General features: G+C 39.8%; 1 protein-coding gene across 3 annotated transcripts in view; it reads right to left on the minus strand.

The window, feature by feature from the left end:
* SPIDR (scaffold protein involved in DNA repair) overlaps nucleotides 1-19,484 on the minus strand; it is a 480,217-nt gene that overhangs the window by 436,330 nt on the left and 24,403 nt on the right. For 2 of the 3 annotated variants that reach the window (XM_050800368.1, XM_050800369.1), the window contains exons 2-4: nucleotides 12,966-13,121; nucleotides 8,955-9,021; nucleotides 827-1,006 (exon numbers count right to left, since the gene is read on the minus strand). In XM_050800368.1, coding sequence (XP_050656325.1) covers nucleotides 827-1,006; nucleotides 8,955-9,021; nucleotides 12,966-13,121 — 403 coding nt within the window. Of the gene's footprint in view, nucleotides 1-826; nucleotides 1,007-8,954; nucleotides 9,022-12,965; nucleotides 13,122-19,484 lie in introns of those variants that run through there. The other variant, XM_050800370.1, reaches the window with a different exon arrangement.

Raw genomic sequence — 19,484 nt, forward strand, 5'->3', positions numbered from 1 at the left:
CTCTGGTTATCATCACTGTGGTTGGGATCCTACCGTGACCCAGCAGGTAAAGGCAAGGGACACGGCAGAATATCCTATAGGCAGAGGAAGGTGCTACTCCCCATAACAAAGAATCATCTGGCCCAAAATGTCAAGAGTGTCAAGGATAAGAAACTCTGCTTTCAATTGTTTAAAACATGACACAATATAAAACGCCATCTGAATAGAAATTTGTCAGTACGTTACACCTCTACCACACACTGGTTGTCACAGTATTTACCCAACAGGTTGGGAAGAAGGCAGTGTGGGCGTGGCACTGTGTAGAAGGTGAAAGAATTGGCTATGGAGCAGAGAGACCTAAAATGGAATGCCAATCCATTCCATCAGTCCAAGCTTAAGTTGTTAACTATAAAAATAATATCTGTAATACCTATCTCCTAGAGTTGTTTTGAGAAATATTAAACAAGAAAATGTTTCTGAAGTGTTTAGCATAGAGGGTGGAACTCAGTAAAATCCTAACTATTAGAAAGGAATTTAATTTTCATTCTCTGGGACAAATGCCTAAAGGTGCAGTTGCAGGGCTATATGGTAAATGCATGCTTAGTCTTTAAGAAACTGCCAGACTCTTTTCCAGAGTGGTTGTACCATTTTACTGTACACCTGCAATGTACTGGTGATCCAGTTTCTCCACAACCTCACCAGCATTTGGTATTGTCACTATTTTTTATTGTAGCCATTCTGATAGGTGGAATGTTAATGATAAATACTAGAAAGGAATGTAAGTTTCTTCCAATATTAAATCCAATATTTAACAGAAACTGGATTTCTAACAAAATTATCAATTTACCTTCACTAGTCCCATCTTCTGGACACACAATGTTCCTGTTACAAAATCTGTCTATTCTAGAGCAATGTCCATTATCTCTCTGTAATTGAGAAAGTGTCTTATCTTCATCCGAAAAATCACTTCCACTGGAACTCCATGTTATATCTGTAAGCCCACTGGTGCTTTTAAATGTGGTAGTTTCTGTTGAAGAAAAAGAAAGCACATAAATATCATCTCCTTATATGGTCATTTATCAGAATACAATTTTATGTGTGTAATTTTGCCAAAGTCACGAATACACAAAACTCTGTGATAGGAAAAGCAATGTCTACGTCAAATCTTTCTACCTGAAGTTCTATGCACAATCTCACTAACATTCTCTTGAGTTCGAAGCCAAGTTCCAAGAAGAAAAAGAAGTAGAACGGGTTAAGTTATACAAAAAAAGGAAAGTGACTAGAGCACAAAAGAAAACCAGAAAAATAAGACCTGAAATAACATTTTATAAAAGTATAACTTCCTGGGGTATTTGATGAAAACAAAAAATTTTTTAAAATGCAAAACACAAAGTCAAAACTTATGAGTAACAGGAATGCTTCTGTGTGCTTCCTTTGCCGTGCTAAGAGCTCTGGGAGCAGGGTGCTTAAAACACTTAAGACCAAACATTGTATTTAATTACACTTTTTATTTTGAGATAATATTAGATTAATATACAGTTGTAAGAAACAACAGAGAAAACTCTTGTATCCATCACCCAGTCCCTCCAATGGTAACATCTTGCAAAACTGTAGTACAACACAACCAGGATACTGACACTCATCCAGTCAAGATACAGATCACTTCTATCACCACAGGATGCCTTGCATTACCTTTTTATAGCTACACCATCTCCTGGCCCCATACCAATCCCTGAACTCTGTCAACCACTACTCAATTTTGCATTTCTGTAATTCTGTCATTATAAAAATGTTATATAATCGAGACCAGCCTGGCCAACATGGCGAAACCCCATCTCTACTAAAAACACAAAAAAATTAGCCGGGCGTGGTTGCAGGTACCTGTAATCTCAGCTACTTGGGGAGGCTGAGGCAGGAGAATTGCTTGAACCCAGGAGGCAGAGGTTGCAGTGAGCCAAGATTGAGCCACTGCACTCCAGCCTGGGCAACAAGAGCGAAACTCCATCTCTCTCTGTCTCCGTCTCTCTCCCTTTCTCTCTCCTCTCTCTCTCTCTCTCTCTCTCTCTCTCTCTCTCTCTCACTCACACACACACACACACACACAGGTTATATAAATAAAATCACTATGTAACCTTTTAGGATTGACTTTTTTCACTCAGAATAATTTCTTAGATATTCATCTAAGTTATCAACATTTATTTTCTTTTTATTACTGAATAGTACACCATGATACTATGCACCATAGTTTGTTTAATCATTCACCTACTGAAGGACATCTGTGTTGTTTCTAGTTTGGGGCTATTATGAACAAAGCTGCTTATAAACATCTGTGTACAAGATGCTATATAAATTTAATTTTCATTCTCTGGGACAAATGCCTAAGCATGCAGTTGCTGGGTTATATGGTAATTGCATGTTTAGTCTTTAAGAAATCACCAGACTGCTCTCCAGAGTGGTTGTACCATTTTACTGTACACCTGCAATGTACTGGTGATCCAGTCTCTCCACAACCTCACCAGCATTTGGTATTGCCACTATTTTTTATTATAGCCATTCAAATAGGTGGAAAACGTAGCCAGAATGGGGCTATTTCATCTTGGTAGAATCAAAAGTCAACAGCAAACTTTTCTGATATTGGTCAGAAAAGGAATATATACCTAATAAAACTCAATTATTCTGTTTATATTCATAATTATAAATATAATGCTAAAACATATATATGTACATATATACATACATATCTTATCCTACGTGGTATATTTGATATATTTCAAAGCGCATTTCAATACACTATGAAATGAAGAGATTAGATATTTATAAAATTCATGTTTTACAAAAAATAAACCTAGGCTTCATCAGATACATATTTACAGAACCCCTCTGATACAGTAAACCATGAGGAAACAAAAAAAACTCCAGCCTAGGCAACACAGTGAGACCCAATCTCTACAAAAAATTAAAAAATTAGCTGAGCATAGTGGTGCATGCCTGTAGTCCCAGCTACTTGGAAGTCTGAAGCAGGAGGACGAGTTTAAGAGCAAATGTTTGAGGCTGCAGTGAGCTATGACTGCACCACGGCACTCCATCCTGAGTGACAGAGTAAGATCCCATCTCTAAAAAAGAAAAGAAAAGAAAAGAAAAGAGAAAAGAAAAGAAAACTCTTTCCCACAAGGAACATGTGTGGTCTGGAAGGAAACACTAATCATGAAAAAAACTAACACTATACCAGACGTATGTCATGGAATAGTGGTGGCACAAAAAAACTGAATGTTCCACTTTGCATTGATCAGGAAAAGAGGATTCACTAACACGATGTCTGAAAAAACAGTATTTACAAAGGCAAAAAACATGGATTAGTCAACATTTACTGAACACTTACTACTTTGTGCCACAAACATCTAGAATTACTGAAGTGGCCTATTGTTCATGTTATAAAAGGAAAAATAAACTATTCAGAACATCCTAAGAATCTATATCTATCTAAAAAGCTAATAAACTGGGTACTTCCAAGAGACATTATCAATCTCTCTCATTATTGTGCATTTGAAAAGTAAGTCAAGAAGCAAGTTATCGACCGGGAGCGGTGGCTCACGCTTGTAATCCCAGACTTCGGGAAGCCGAGGTGGGTGGATCACGAGGTCAGAAGCTCAACACCAGGCTGGCCAAGATGGTGAAACCCCATCTCTACTAAAAATACAAAAAATTAGCCAGGCGTAGTTGTGGGGGCCTGTAATCCCAGCTACTCCAGAGACTGAGGCAGACAACTGCTTGAACCCAGGAGGTGGAGGTCGCAGTGAGCAGAGATCGCGCCACTGCACTCTAGCCTGGGTGACAGAGTGAGACATCATCTCAAAAAAAAAAAGAAAAGAAAAGGAAGTTATCACTATTTGCAAATTATAAAATGAATTCATGGAAAAGTCAAGAAACCAACTGAAAAATTACTACCATTAATAAGAAAGTCCAATAAAGGTGGCAAGGTACAAACTATGATACGAAATCAAATTTAAAGCAGTAGAAAAAACAATAAAATACCTACAAGAAACAAGTGTTGCGGGAAGTCAGGGACCCCAAATGGAGGGACCAGCTGGAACCATGGCAGAGGAACATAAATTGTGAAGTATCATTTTAATATGGACATATATCAGTTCCCAAAATTAATACTTTTACAATTTCTGTACTTCAATCTCTGAACATAAATTGTGAAGATTTCATTCTAATATAGACATTTATCACTTCCCAAATAATACTTTTATAATTTCTTATGCCTGTCTTTAATCTCTCAATCCTGTTATCTTCATAAGGTGAGAATGTACCTCACCTCAGGACCACTATTGTGTTAAACTGTACAAATTGATTGTAAAACACATGTGTTTGAACAATATGAAATCAGTGCACCTTGAAAAAAAAGAGAACAGCAATTTTCAGGGAACAAGGGAAGACAACCATAAGGTCTGATGGCCTGTGGGGTTGGGCAGAATAGAGCCATATTTTTCTTCTTGCAGAGAGCCTATAAACGGACATGCAAGTAGGGAAGATACCACTAAATTCTTTTCCCAGCAAGGAATATTAATAATTAAAACCCTGGGGAATGAATGCATTCCTGGGGGGAGGTCTATAAATGGCCTCTCTGGGAGTCTCTCTCCTATGTGGTTGAGATAAGGACTGGTCTCCTGCAGTACCCTCAGGCATAATAGGGTGGGGGAAAAAACCCACCCTGGTGAATTTGAGGTCAGACGGGTTTCTCTTCTCAAACCCTGTTTTCTGTTGTTTAAGATGTTTATCAAGACAATACGTGCACAGCTGAATATAGACCCTTCTCAGGAGTTTTTGATTTCGCCCTTTGCCTTGTGATCTTTGCTTTGCCCTTTGCCTTGTGATCTTTATTGTCCTCAGAAGCATGTGATCTTTGTTCTTCTTTTTGCCCTTTGAAGCATGTGATCTTTGTGACCTACTCCCTGTTCGTATACCAACTCCCCTTTTGAAGTCCTTAATAAAAACCTGCTAGTTTTGCTGTTCAGGTGGGCATCATGGTCCTACCGATATGTGATGTCACCCCTGGAGGCCCAGTAGTAAAATTCCTCTCTTTGTACTCTTTATTTCTCAGCTGGCCAACACTTAGCTAAAATAGAAAGAACCTATGTTGAAATACTGGGGGTGGGTTCCCCTGATACTTAAGAGACGTGTAAAACCAAAGTACACGTTTTTAGACTTCAAAAGAACATAAAAGAACAAACAGAAAGACATATACTAAGATTTTGGATGATCTGATCAGAAAAAACTGACCTCACTGCCTTGAGGCTGAGCACCTTTTCATACATTTGAAAATCATTTATATTTCCTTTTTTGAAAGCAGTCCCTCCATAACCATTATTTTTGCAATAGTTATCTTTTTTCCCCTAGATTAAGTTCTGACGGTTCTTTATGAGAAAGATCAGCCTTGGTCTGTGACATGAGTCACAATATTTTCCCTGGTTTTTCTGAATTTTAAATTTTGTTTATGTATGTGTAATTTTTTGTAAGAGATGTGGTCTTGCTATGTCGCCCAGGATGGACTGCAGCAGCTGTACACAGGCATGATCACAGCACACTGCAGCCTCAAACTCCTGGGCTCAAGTGATCTTCCTGCCCTATACAATACCAGACTTATATATGTAATTTTGGCCATGCTATTTTTCCCTTTAGGTTTAGGTGAATTTACAGCTTTATTCGTACAGTTCCTATGTTATGAATCATTCATTGAAAAGCACTTCCCAAATGTAATGCCTTTTTTCGGCCATCAGCTGTGGTGCCTGAGAGGCACATCCAGGCAGTTTAGCTTCTGAGTCCATGTTCTTAACCATTATGCGTGGCTCCCAAGTCAGAGAGACCTGCAGTTGTTTTCACGATTAGTTTAGTGTATCTAAGAAAATAAGTCTGATGCTTATGTACCATCTAATTTAAAAGACAGGATAATCATTAGTTATGTCATTCAAAACCTCAGAGACCAGGACTCTAGATTTATAAATCCATGAATTATAGGCACCTGACTGCACAACTAGATAGTTAAAACCACTACCATCTCAAAAAAAAAAAAAAAAACCACTACCAGGAATTGATTAGCAACTCATTTTACTTGCTGAAAAGAGGGTGTCCTTGATATCAAGGCTCATTCCAATGGAACCGTAGGATAAATATTAGCCAGACTGAACATTTCTGGGTGCCCACTGTGGGCTAGGCACTGTCCTAGCACCCGGTGTTATGAGCTGAACTGTGTTCCCGCCCCGCCCCCCAAAATTCATATGTTGAAGTCCTAACCTTCTGTACCTCAGAATGTAACTTTATTTGGAGACAGGGTCTTCATAGAGGTAATCAAATTCAAGTAAGGTAATTAGGGTGGGCCCTAATCCAAGATGACTGAAATCCTTATAAGGGGAAATCTGGACACAAAGACAGACATGCACAGAGAAAACAATGTGAAGAGACCTGGGGAAGAGACAGAGGAAGAACGCAGTATCTACAAGCCAAGGAGAGAGGTCTAGAACAGATTCTTCCCCCACAGCCCTCAGAATGAACCAACCCTGCCAACAGCTTCATTTTGGAGACTGGCCTACAGAACTGTGAGACAGTCAGTTTCTGCTGATTAAAGCCACCCAGTTTGTGGTACTTCCAAAGGCCATAATACAGCCTTTGGAAACTAGTTCAGCAGTGATATAAAGATGAGCAACAGATGGGGTCTGCCCTTAAGAAGCCAGTGGTCTAGTGGGGAAACAGGCAGGTCAAGAAATAATAATTATTAGTAATTTTTTATTAGCCGGATAATTTTAGTTTTTTCCTCTTCTCATTAGTGTCAATTGCTATAATATTCAAAGATCAAGTTAATTTTGGTTTCTAAACTTTTATAATATGTTGGGGGGAAAAGTATTTTTCTTTAGCAGATATGGCTTGAATCTTCTCTGGAGTTTTAAACATGTATAAGTAAATTCAACTTTGAAAAAGAAACATTAAATAAGTTGTTACCTTGTATTTCATAACAAAAATACATTTTTGGATGATTTTCCCATGCCACTACTTATTTGACCCATACTCTGGTGTACTTTCTACTCTATAGAATGATCAATATATTCTGAAAGGTTAGAAGAGCTTGTATGAATGTATAGTTACTTTATTTATAACATACGCAGCTTGCTAAGGCAAAAAATCATTATTAATAACTTAATAAAGGCTCGCTATTTGTAGTGGAGACTGATAGAAAAAGAGACTCGAGGAATTTCGTAGAACTGGTTCATTTTTAACAGGTTCATTTAAACTAATACTGAAGTATTAGTTTAAGACATCCTATTAACAAAAATTCCAGGATAAAAATTCTATACTACATTTTGGGTGAGGAGGCAGTATTTTTATGACAGCTGGGAAGCAGAGTTGGGGAACATGCTTTTGTAATGTGTGCCTAAGGTCAGAGGCTTGTCTCTGCCAACAGCTTCTGCAATTCCATCAGAAGATTATAGTATTTAAAAGATGTGTACACTTTATTTCATAATACAACATTTTATAAATTTTAAAGAAACATTTTTGGTAAATTTTCTTTTTCATTTGTATAGAAAAGAATGCATGTCACTGAAATAATAACATGGTTTAGAATGTCACAGAAAGTTATGCCACTGACGTATGAGCAACTGCTGTCATCAATCAAGCGCCTACTGAAGCACCTCTAGGCATTTAATCTACTATTTTTAGCTCACTTAATATTCATAATAACCCAATGATTATACCCATTCTCCAGATACAAAACTGAGACTGCGAATGTTTAGCTTAGTTTTCAAAGATTATAGAGCTAGGATGCAGCAAGATCCCGGAAGTCACAAGCCCTCACTCTTCCTACACACCCACAGCGGGGCTGACTGCCTATGGCGGCAGAACCAGCGGCCTACCTAATATCCACCCACCCCCTCTTCATTACTAATAACCCCAGTTTTCTTTAGCAGCAACATACCTATCTAAAAATCCTTAATTTCACTAAAGTATCTTTAGTGGAGGTGACCCTTTGTAACAGGTTCTAGTCAAAGGTAGACTAGACTGGGAAGGGCATTCCTTCCCAAAAGAAAGGCAAAGCTGACTTGGCAAAAATCCTCAGCACCTACACTCTTCCAAGAATTCAGCCTGGAGAATTCAGCCACCACCTACCGACCATGAGAACCAATCCCACACTCAGGCTACAGAATTCAGAAAGAATTTAGCCCTCTGGATGTCCTGCTGCAGGAGACAAATTCAACCTCATTTATCCAAATACTCTAGTGTTTGAACAGTTTTCTACTACTTATTTAAAGTTCCCTAATTCATCAAGAAAGAATTTCAGAGCCTGAAGCAGTATAGTTCTTTTGGCATAGGTCACGTTTCCTTCCCAAATCTGATTTAAAAAAAAAAAAAACCACACAAAACCCTGGAGCTATGAGCATGAGCTAAACCTACTGGGCTCTGTGATAAAAATGAACTCAGGGGCCAAGCACGGTGGCTCACGCCTGTAATCCAGCAATTTGGGAGGCCAAGGCAGGCTAACACGGTGAAACTCCATCTCTACTAAAAACACACAAAAAAATTAGTTGGGCACGGTGGCGGGCACCTGTAGTCCCAACTACTCGGGAGCCTGGGGCAGGAGAATGGCGTGAACCTGGGAGGTGGAGCTTGCAGTGAGCCGAGGTCACACCACTGCACTCCAGCCTGGGCGACAGAGCAAGACTCTGTCTCAAAAAAAAAAAAAAAGAACTCAGCAAGGACACACAAAAAAATGTTAGTTAGGCGGGCAGGAGAAATGGGGTAGATGGTGACAGCGATGACAGAGTTCTCAAAAATACCTTTTTACCTTGTCTTGATGTTTTTTAACTATGAATATAGTCTCCCCAAACCATGTAACTTTTTTAAAAAAACAAATTTTTAAAATAATCACAGAAGGATTTATTAGTCTTATATCTTCTCTGTCAAGAAATCAACAAAATAGTTACCTTGCTTGGGTCTAGGGGATAATTCAAGGTGTTTTTCTGTAATCGTCTTCTCTTCAGCTGTTAATGACTGCAGGCAAAATAATAACCATGGAATTTATGTGACAAATGCAAAAAAAAACTTTTATAAAATATTCAAAATCTTAAACTATACTCTCCTTAACATATTCTTCTCTGATTTCCTTTACCAATTCACCAATTTCAGTATTCCCAAAGCATGTACTCCTTATATATTTATAAATTTGTTGTATTTTTCCAGAATCTAAAGAGATCTGACTGACCAAAACGTTTCATATTAACATTCAATGTAATATCTGCTCACTCATATGACTCTGACTGCCTATGAGGTACTCATTACTACTCATACCCAAATATCTTGAGTTTGTAATAGCATTCCTCCGTAAGTACACAAACACACAAAAATTATCCAGAACATCTCATTGCCAAAAGATTCTGAATATACAGGCATACCTTGTTTTATTGTGCTTCACAGATAAAGCGTTTTTTACAAATTGAAAATTTCTGGCAATCCTGTGTCAACCAATTCTGTGTGCCATTTTTCCAACAGCATCTGCTCACCTATAAACTTGTGTCTCTGTGTCATATTTTGATAATTATCCCAAGATTTCAAACTTTATCATTATTATTAAATCTGCTATGATGGTCTGTGATCAGTGATCTCTGGTATTACTACTGTAACTGATTTGGGGTGCCACGGTCAAAACCAATATAAGAGAGCAAAATTAATAAATGCTGTGTGTGTTCTGACTGCTCCACCAACCAGGTGCTCCTCCATCTCTTGCCTTCTCCTTAGGCCTCCTATTCTCTGCAACACAACAATATTAACATTAAGTCAATTAACAACCTTACAGTGGCCTCAAAGTGCTCAAACAAAGGAAGAACTGAATGTTTCACACCTTAAATCAAAAGTTGGAAATGGCCGGGCGCAGTGGCTCACACCCGTAATCCCAGCACTTTGGGAGGCCAAAGTGAGTAAATCACCTAAGGTGAGGAATTCGAGACCAGCCTGACCAACATGATGAAACCCCGTGGCTACTAAAAATACAAAAATTAGCTGGGCGTGGTGGCAGGCGCCTGTAATCCCAGCTACTCGGGAGGCTGAGGCAGGAGAATTACTTGAACCTGGGAGGCGGAGGTTGCAGTGAGCCAAGATTGCACCACCCCAAGTGACAGAGACTCCATCTCAAAAAAAAAAAAAAAAAAAGTAAAGAAAAGCTGGAAATGATAAAGCTTAGGTAGGAAGGCATGGCAAAAACTAAGATAGGCTAAAATTTAGACCTCTTGTACCAAATTGTTAAGCCAGTTGTGAATGCAAAGGAAAGTTCTTGAATGAAACTGACAGTGCTACTCCAGTGAATACACAAATGATAAGAAAGTAAAACAGCACTATTGCTAATACAGAGTTTTAGCAATCTGGATAGAAAATTGAACCGCTATAACATTCCTTTAAGCCAGAGCAGAATTCAGAGCAAGGTCCTAACTCTCTTCAATTCTACGAAGGCTGAGAGAGGTGAAGCTGGAGAAGAAAAGTCTGCAACTAGCAGAGGGTGGTTCATGAACAAATCATCTCCATAACATAAAAGTACAAGGTAATGCAGCAAGTGATCTAGAAGATCCAGTTAACATCACTGATGAAGGTAGCTTGCTAAATAATAGATTTTCAATAGAGATGGAAGAGCCTTATATTAGAAGATGATGCCATTTAAGACTTTCGTAGCTAGAGAGAAGTCAATGCTTGGCAATAAAGCTTCAAAGAACAGACTGATACTCATATTAGGGGCTAATGCAGCTGGTAACATTAAGTTGAAGCCAATGCTCGTGTATCATTCTGAAAATTCTAGCGCCCATATGATAAATCTGCTCTGCCTGTGCTCTATAAATGTAACAACAAAGCCTGGATGACAGCACATCTCTTTACAGCATTCTTTACTGTAATACTTTAAGTCCACTGTTGAGACCTGCTCAGAAAAAAAAAGATTTCTTTCAAACTATTACTGCTGACTGACAATGCACCTGGTCACCCAAGAGCTCTGATTGAGAAGCACAAGGAGATTAACGTTATTTTCATGCCTGCTAACACCACTTCCATTCTGCAACCTATGGATCAAGGGGTGATTCTGACTTTCAAGTCTTATTATTTCAGATATACATGTCACATGGCTGTAGCTGCCATAGATAGTGACTCCTCTGATGGATCTGGGCAAAGTAAATTGAAAACTTTCAGGAAAATATTCACCATTCTATGTGCCATTAAGAACATTCATGATTAATGACAGAAGGTCAAAATATCAGCATTAACAGGAGTTTGGAAGAAGTTGATTCCAACCCTTATGTATGACTGAGGAGTTCAAGACTTCAGCAGAAAAACTGATGTGATAGAAACAGCAAGAGAACTAGAATTAGAAGTGCAACCTGAACATATGACTGAATTGCTGTAATCTTCTAAGAGTTGAATGGATGAAGAGTTACTTCTTACGGATGAACAAATAAAGTAGTTTCTGGAGATAAAATCTACTCCTGGTGAAAATGCTGTGAACATTGTTGAAGTGATAACAAGGAATTTAGAATATCCTATAAACTTAGTTGATAAAGCAGTGTCAGGCTTTGGAAGGATTGAGTCCAATTTTGAAAGAAGTTCTATTACAGGTCAAATATTATCAGCATCACATGCTACTCAGTAATCTTTCATGAAAGGAATAGTAAATAGATGTGGTAAACTTCACTTTTACCCTATTTTAGGACACTGCCACAGCCACCCCAACCTTCAACCACCAACCTGATCAGTAAGCAGCCATCAGCATCAAAGCAAGACTCTCTCCCAGCAAAAAGATTACACCTTGGTGAAGGCTCCTATGATTGTTAGCATTTTTTTTTAGCAATAAAATATTGTTAAATTAAGGTATATACATTGCTTTTTTAGACATAATACTATTGCACACTTAACAGACTACAGTATAATATAAATATAACTTTTACATATACCGAGAAATCAAAGAATTCATGTGATCACTTTATTGCGATATTCACTTTATTGTGTTGGTCCTGAACTAAACCTGCAATATCTCCAGAGTATGCCTCCAGAGTAGACGTGCATTTCTTGTGAAGAGTGGTATGCTAAATGGTTTCATCTTCTGAGAACATTCTTAGTAAACATCCTTCATTTACAAACAAAGAAGTAGAAAGGTTCTGCATGGATTAAAGAGGTACAGGTGTGAGCTGGGCATGGGGGCTCACACCTGTAATCCCAACTCTCTGGGAGGCGGAGGCAGGAGGATGACTTGCAGCCAGGGGTTAGAGACCAGCCTAGGCAACACAGCAAGACCCTGTCTCTACAGAAAGTTTTTTAAAAATTAGCCAGGCGGCCAGGCACACTGGCTTACGCCTATAATCCCGGCACTCTGGAGGCCAAGGCAGGTGGATTACCTGAGGTCAGGAGTTCCAAACCAGCCTGGCCAACATGGTGAAACCCGGTCTCTACTAAAACTACAAAAATGAGCCGCGTATGGTGGCACGCACCTGTAATCCCAGCTACTCGAGAGGCTGAGGCAAGAGAATTGCTTGAACCTGGGAGGCGGAGGTTGCTGTGAGCCAACATAGCCCCACCGCACTCCAGCCTGGGTGACAAAGTGAGACTCTGTCTCAAAAAAAAAAAAAAAATTAGCCAGGCATGGTCCCAGCTATTTGACAGGCTGAGGCAAGATAGCCTGAGCCCAGGAGTTCAAGGGTTCAAGGATGCCCTGAGCTATGACTGCGCCAGCCTGGGCAACAAAGTGAGACTTTGTCTCCAAAAAAAAAAAAAAAAAAAAAAAAAAAAAAGGTGAATACTAACTTGCCACGATTATTAAAGGAATGAAAGGGAAGAAAAGGAGTGTACCAATTACAGTGTCCTGAAAGAATAAGAAAGGGAATTACAATGAAATGTAATTACAATGTTCTGAACACTCAGGATTTCCTCTTTGGCATTCAGGGAAAACAATTCTACAGATACTTTACCGGAGTCCCAGAAGCGTCCTGAAACCCTTCTCCACACCTGAGCCATGCTTCAGAGAGAGAGGCAGCTGCCCCTGCTGTCCTGAGACCTGCTCTTCTGACCTGCAGTGGTCTTTCTCCTGGAAAGGATGGGCATTCTATATCCCAACTCCTTTTTCTCTGTGGAGATGATTAACAGAAAAATCAAAACAAAAAAACACTATCAACTTCATTAAATAGACATTAAGTTAACAATTTACAATCTGAAAACCCAGAAGTGTCATTAGTAAAGGCATAGTTTTCGAATGTCTCTAAATCTTCACATAAACAGCAACTGGACAGCAAAGCCAAAAACATAGAAACACAATTAATCAGCAAACTCCAAAACACCAGTGGGTAAAGACAAACCACCAACCCTCCAAAGTCCAGCATGGTAATCAGTGTCTGAGAGGACAGAAGCCAAAGAAAGTAAGAGAGCCAAGGAGGCCCTGAGAACCTAGACATCAGTGCTCACCAGGAAGCAGAGCAGGTGACAGATCTGAGAACAGCACCTGAAACTAGGTGAGAGCAGGGGCTCTACGGTAAGAAGATGTGAAGAGATGGGAGCAGCCTGGGCCACCCAAAACTGGTCACCCTGGACTCCCTTCTGGGCCCCTCACTGAGAAAGTGCTGGGAGTGGAATCTACTCAGCAGCACAGGGGTGGCAGAGACACAGAAAACGTCCAGATGAGCAGAGTCAGGGAGAATCTACAAGACCAAATACACAAGTGGCCATAGTTTTACAAGCCATATGAAAACAACACAAGGTATAAAAGCTATGCTGAGCCAGGTGCCATGGATCACACCTGTAATCCCAACACTTTCGGAGGCCAAGGCAGGAGGATTCCATGAGCCCAGGGGTTCAAGACCAGCCTGGGCAACACAGCAAGACCCCATTTCTAAAAAAACAAAACAAAACAAACTTTTTAGTGAGCTGGGCATGGTGGCACACGACTGTAGTTCCAGCTACTCAGGAGGCTGAACCAGGAGGATCACTTGAGCCCAGGAGTTTGAGGCTGCAGTGAGCTATGATTGCACCACTGCACTTCAACTCGGGCAACCCAGTGAGAGTCCACGTCCTTAAAAAAAGAAAAGAAAAGAAAAGCTATCCTGAATCCTGCCTCCTATCATTTCAGAAGACAGAGACATAAAAATAAGCAACAGGAAGGTATAAAAGCTAAATCCCATAAAATTATTATTAGGGAAAAACTAACGAGAATAACATCCCAACATACCAAAAAAAAAGTACATCAAAGACACACAAAACAGATAAAATGGTAAACTACAATTTTAAAACAAGATAAAACATTCAGAATAAAAACTCAGAAATGAGGTGACAAAACTTAAGAAGTAGAATAAAATTTAAAAAGGACTAAACCAGAAGGAATCCAAGAACAAATCGGTATTACAGATATCTTAAATCTTCAGTGTAAAAGTAGTAAAAATTTAAACATAACACTATCTTACAAACTAGCCGTTTTACTCCTGTTTACGCAAAGAAATAAAACTGTGTCTACACAGATTTTTACATACATTTTTAAAAGCATTTTTATTTGTAATAGCCAAAACCTAAAAACCACCCAAAGTCCATTGCAGTAGCTTTAAAATATGACAACAAATTCTTTAACATTGCTCCCCTCAAAACCAGCCTTTGAAAGAAAAAAACTAATTCTTTACTCTTTGAGTGAGGGCTGGATGTTGTGACTTATTTCTAGCAAATAATATCATGAGGAAAGTGACAATGTGTGACTTCTGAGAGCAGGTCATAATAGGAATTGAGGCTTCCAGCAGGCACAGTGGCTTATGCCTGTAATTCCAACACTTTGGGAGACCAGGGCGGCCAGATCACTTGAGGCCTGGAGTTAGAGGCCAGACTGGTCAACAGGCCAAAATCTCATCTCTACTAAAAATACAAAAATCAGCTGGGTGTGGTGGTGCACACCTGTAATCTCAGCTACTCAGGAGGCTGAAGCACGAGAATCACTTGAACTCGGGAGACAGAAGTTGCAGTGAGTCGAGATCACGCCACTGCACTCCAGCCTGGACAACACAGCAAGACTCTGTCAAAAAAAAAAAAAAAAAAAAAAAAAAGCATTGCAACTTTCTCTTTGTCCATGCTGCTCTTGGATCACTTGTTTTAGTGGTTACCAGATTCCATAAGAACATGGTTGGGCATGGTGGCTCATACCTGTAATCCTAGCACTTTGGGGGGCTGAGGCGGGCAGATCACTTGAGGTCAGGAGTTTGAAACCAGCTTGGCCAACATGGTAAAACCCCATCTCTACTACAAATACAAAAATTAGCCGGGGGTGGTGGTAGGAGCCTATAATCCCAGCTACTCGGGAGGCTGAGCCAGGAGAATCGCTTGAACCCGGGAGGCAAAAATTACAGTGAGCCAAGACAGCACCACTGCACTCCAATCTGGGCAGCACAGTGAGACACCATGTCAAAAAAAAAAAAAAAAGACTCAAGCATCCCTGCAAAGAGGATCCTTGGTCAGAAGATCAGAGGCTGAAGCCCACAGCCATAGAAGTTAACTATCTTTGAATTGGATATGTCAGCGAAGCCTTCAAATGACTTCAAAGCATCCAGCATCTTGACAGCAATCTCATGAAAAACCCTACGCCAGTCACCCAAATAAGCCACTCCCAAATCCCTGGCCAAAAAACTGTTAGATAATAAATGCATATTGTTTCATGCCACTAAGTTTTTGGATAATCTGTTATACCGCAATAGATAGCTAATATACCCATCAACAAATGGATGGATTTTAAAACTTGTGATATATCCATAAATACAATCGTAGTGAGCAATAAAAAAGGAATAATGGCTGGGCACGGTGGCTCACGCCATAATCCCAGCACTTTGGGAGGCCGAGGTGAGTGGACTGCCTGAGGTCAGGAGTTCAAGACCAACCCTGTCTCTACTAAAAATACAAAAAAAAAAAAAAAAAAAAAAATTAGCTGGGCGTGGTGGCAGGCACCTGTAATCCCAGCTACTGAGGCAGGAGAATCGCTTGAACCCAGGAGGCAGAGGTTGTAGTGAGCCAAGATCATGCCACTGCACTCCAGCCTGGGCAATAAGAGTGAAACTCCGTCTCGAAAAAAAAAAAAAAAAAGAATGAAGTACTGAAACATGCAATAACATAATTGGATTTCAAAATAACACTAAACAAAAGAAACTAGACCATAAAAATCCATTTACATACAATTCTAGAAAATGCAAACAAATCAATAATAATAGAAAGCAGGTTCACGATAGGCTAGGAATGCAAGGAAAAGAGAGAAATAGGAATTACAAAGTGGCAAAGAAAAACTTTGGGACATGATTGTTATATTCGCTAAACTATTTGTAGTGATAGTTTCATGGAGATGTGTGGATCTCAAAAGTTATCAAACTGTATGCTGTAACTATAAAGTTTATATCAATTATTTACTTAATAATGCTGTTAAAAATCAGTATAATTCAACAAAGAGAGAAACAGGTGAAAAATGATTTTTTTTGTAAATTTTATTCCTCATGCAAACTTGTCTAAGAAAAAAAAAAGGAAATTTAAAGGTTCCACAATCCAGCTCCAGTGAAGAAAGAGAAAAAGTATTCAAGAGAAATAGTATGCTTAAGTCTCTTTTGGGATCCAACATAAAGGTAACAGGAATTCCTGAAGAAGCAAATCAAAGGAATGGGACAGACAGTAAAAACCACAATTCCAGAAAACTTTACTGAATTTTAAAAAAGAACATAAGCCAAGGAGTTTGTATTTGCTAGGCTGGAAATTGTAGTGATAACACTAATCTATTCTCTAGGCTTTTTTTGCCCGTTTTTCCTTTTTTAAAACAAATGTCTGCAACAGACGTATCTTCATTTCATAATATTTTTAATTTGCATTTTAAGAAAAATTTTAGGTTTGTGTTGGGAATTGAGGTTAACAATTATAACTTGATCACCTAATCAGAAATACGTCTCCACATCAATATCATTGTAGTTTAAGCAATAAGAATAAATTAAAATTAAAATACACCATTAAAACTTCCTTAACTAGTGCTATGGTCTGAACCCTGCTGTCTCCTAAAATTCATATGTTGACATCCTAATCCCCAATGCAATGCTATTAAGAGATGAGGCCTGGCCAGGAACAATGGCTCACGCCTGTAATCACAACACTTTGGGAGAGAGAGGCGGGCGGATCATGAGGTCCAGAGATCGAGACCATCCTGGCTAACATGGTGAAACCCCATCTCCACTAAAAATACAAAAATTAGCTGGGTGTGGTGGCATGCACCTGTAGTCCTAGCTACTCAGGAGGGTGAGGCAGGAGAATTGCTTGAACCCAGGAGGCAGAGGTTGCAATGAGCTGAGATCCTGCCACTGCACTCCAGCAGCCTGGCAACAGAGCAAGATCTGTCTCAAAAAAAAAAAAAGAGAGAGATGAGGCCTTTGGAGGTGACTAGAACAGGAACCAGAGCCCCCACAAATAGGATTACCGTCCTTATGAAAAATTAGTCAGCAGCCTAAGCAACATCGTGAGACCCCATATCTACAGAATTTTTTTTTTTTTTTTTTTTTAAGAATTAGTGAGGCATGGTGGTACATGCCTGCAGTTCCAGCTACTTGGGAGGCTGTGGTAGGAGGATTGCTTGAGCCCAGGAAGTCAAGGCTGCAGTGAGCCACGACTGCACCACCGCATTCCAGCCTGGGTGACAGAGCAAGATCCTGTCTTTGAAAAAAATAAATAAATAAATAGCTGGATGTGGTGGCGTGTGCCTATAGTCCCAGCTATTCAAGAGGCTGGGGTGGGAGGATCACTTGAGCCTGGGAGGTCAAGGCTGCATCACTGATTACGCCACTGCATTCCAGCCTCGGTGGCAGAGTGAGATCCTATCTCCAAAAACAAAAAGCAAAAAACTACAATGATAAGCCACTTCACACTCATGAGAACAGCTACTATTTAAAAAAAGAAAAAAAAGAAAAGAAAAGAAAGAAAACAATAGGCATTGCCAAGGATGTGTAGAAATTTTAACTTTTAAGTAAAATGTTGCAGTTGTTAAAAATTATTTGGTAGAGCCTCAAAAGTTAAACACAGCTGAGTAAGGTGGCTCATGCCTGTAATCACAGCACTTTGGGAGGCCAAGGCGGGCGAATCACGAGGTCAGGAGTTCAAGCCCAGCCTGACCAACATGGTGAAAACTCATCTCTACTAAAAATACAAAAAATTAGCCGGGCGTGGTGGCATGCACCTGTAGTCCCAGCTACTCGGGAGGCTGAGGCAGGAAAATTGCTTGAACTTAGGAGGCAGAGGTTGCAGCGAGTCAAGTTCGAGCCACTTGCACTCCAGCCTGGGTGACAGGGTGAGACTCTGTCTCAAAAAAAAAAAAAAAAGTTAAACACAGGGTAGGGCACAACGGCTCACACCTGTAATCCCAGCACTTTAGGAGACCAAGGCAGGAGGACTACTTGGGCCCATGAGTTCAAGACCAGCCTGGGAAACATAGCGAGTCCCTACAAAAAATAAATTAGCAGGGGTGGGAATGTTCATCTGTGGTCCCAGCTACTCAGGAGGGTGAAGCGGGACAACTGCTTGAGCCCAGGAGTTTGAGGCTGCAGTAAGCTATAATCAGGCCACAGCTCTGAAGCCTGGGCAACAGAGCAAGACTGTGTCTCTAAAATAAAATAAAACAAAATAGTTAAACAACCATGATCTAGCAATGCCACTGCTCAGTATATACCCAAAACTCAAACAGGGCCGGGTGTGGGGGCTCACGCCTGTAATCCCAGCACTTTGGGAGGCCGAGACGGGCAGATCACGAGGTCAGGAGATCAAGACCATCCTGGCTAACATGGTAAAACCCCTTCTCTACTAAAAATACAAAAAATTAGCCTGGCGTGTTGGCGGGCGCCTGTAGTCCCAGCTACTTGGGAGACTGAGGCAGGAGAATGTCATGAACCCGGGGGGTAGGGCTTGCACTGAGATCGTGCCACTGCACTCCAGCCTGGGTGACATAGCGAGACTCCGTCTCAAAAGAAAAAAAACCAAAAAAAAAAAAAAAAAAACCTCAGATACTTGTATACGAATGTTCATAGCAGCAATATTCACAATAGCCAAAAGGTGGACAGAACAAATGTCCATCAATGAATGACTACATGAACAAAATGTGGAACACATAAAAAATGAAATATTAATTCAGCCTTAAAAAGGAATGAATTTCTGATACATGTTACAACATGGTTGAATCTTGAAAACATTCACAGTAAAAATAAGCCAGACACAAAAGGGCAAAGATTATATGAGGGCAATTAGAATTGACCCATATTATGAGACAAATTCACAAAGACAGAAAGTAGAACGGTTGCTAGGGGATGGGGAGGGAAGAATGAGGAGTCATAGTTTAATGAGTACAGAATTTCCATTCTGATGATTGAAAACATTCTGAAGATGGATGGTGGTGATGGCTGAAAAACAATGCTATCTTAGTTTGTTCTGGGAGCTATAACAAAATACCATAAACA

Source organism: Macaca thibetana, chromosome 8 (genome assembly GCF_024542745.1).
Source record: "Macaca thibetana thibetana isolate TM-01 chromosome 8, ASM2454274v1, whole genome shotgun sequence".
Taxonomy (NCBI): domain Eukaryota; kingdom Metazoa; phylum Chordata; class Mammalia; order Primates; family Cercopithecidae; genus Macaca; species Macaca thibetana.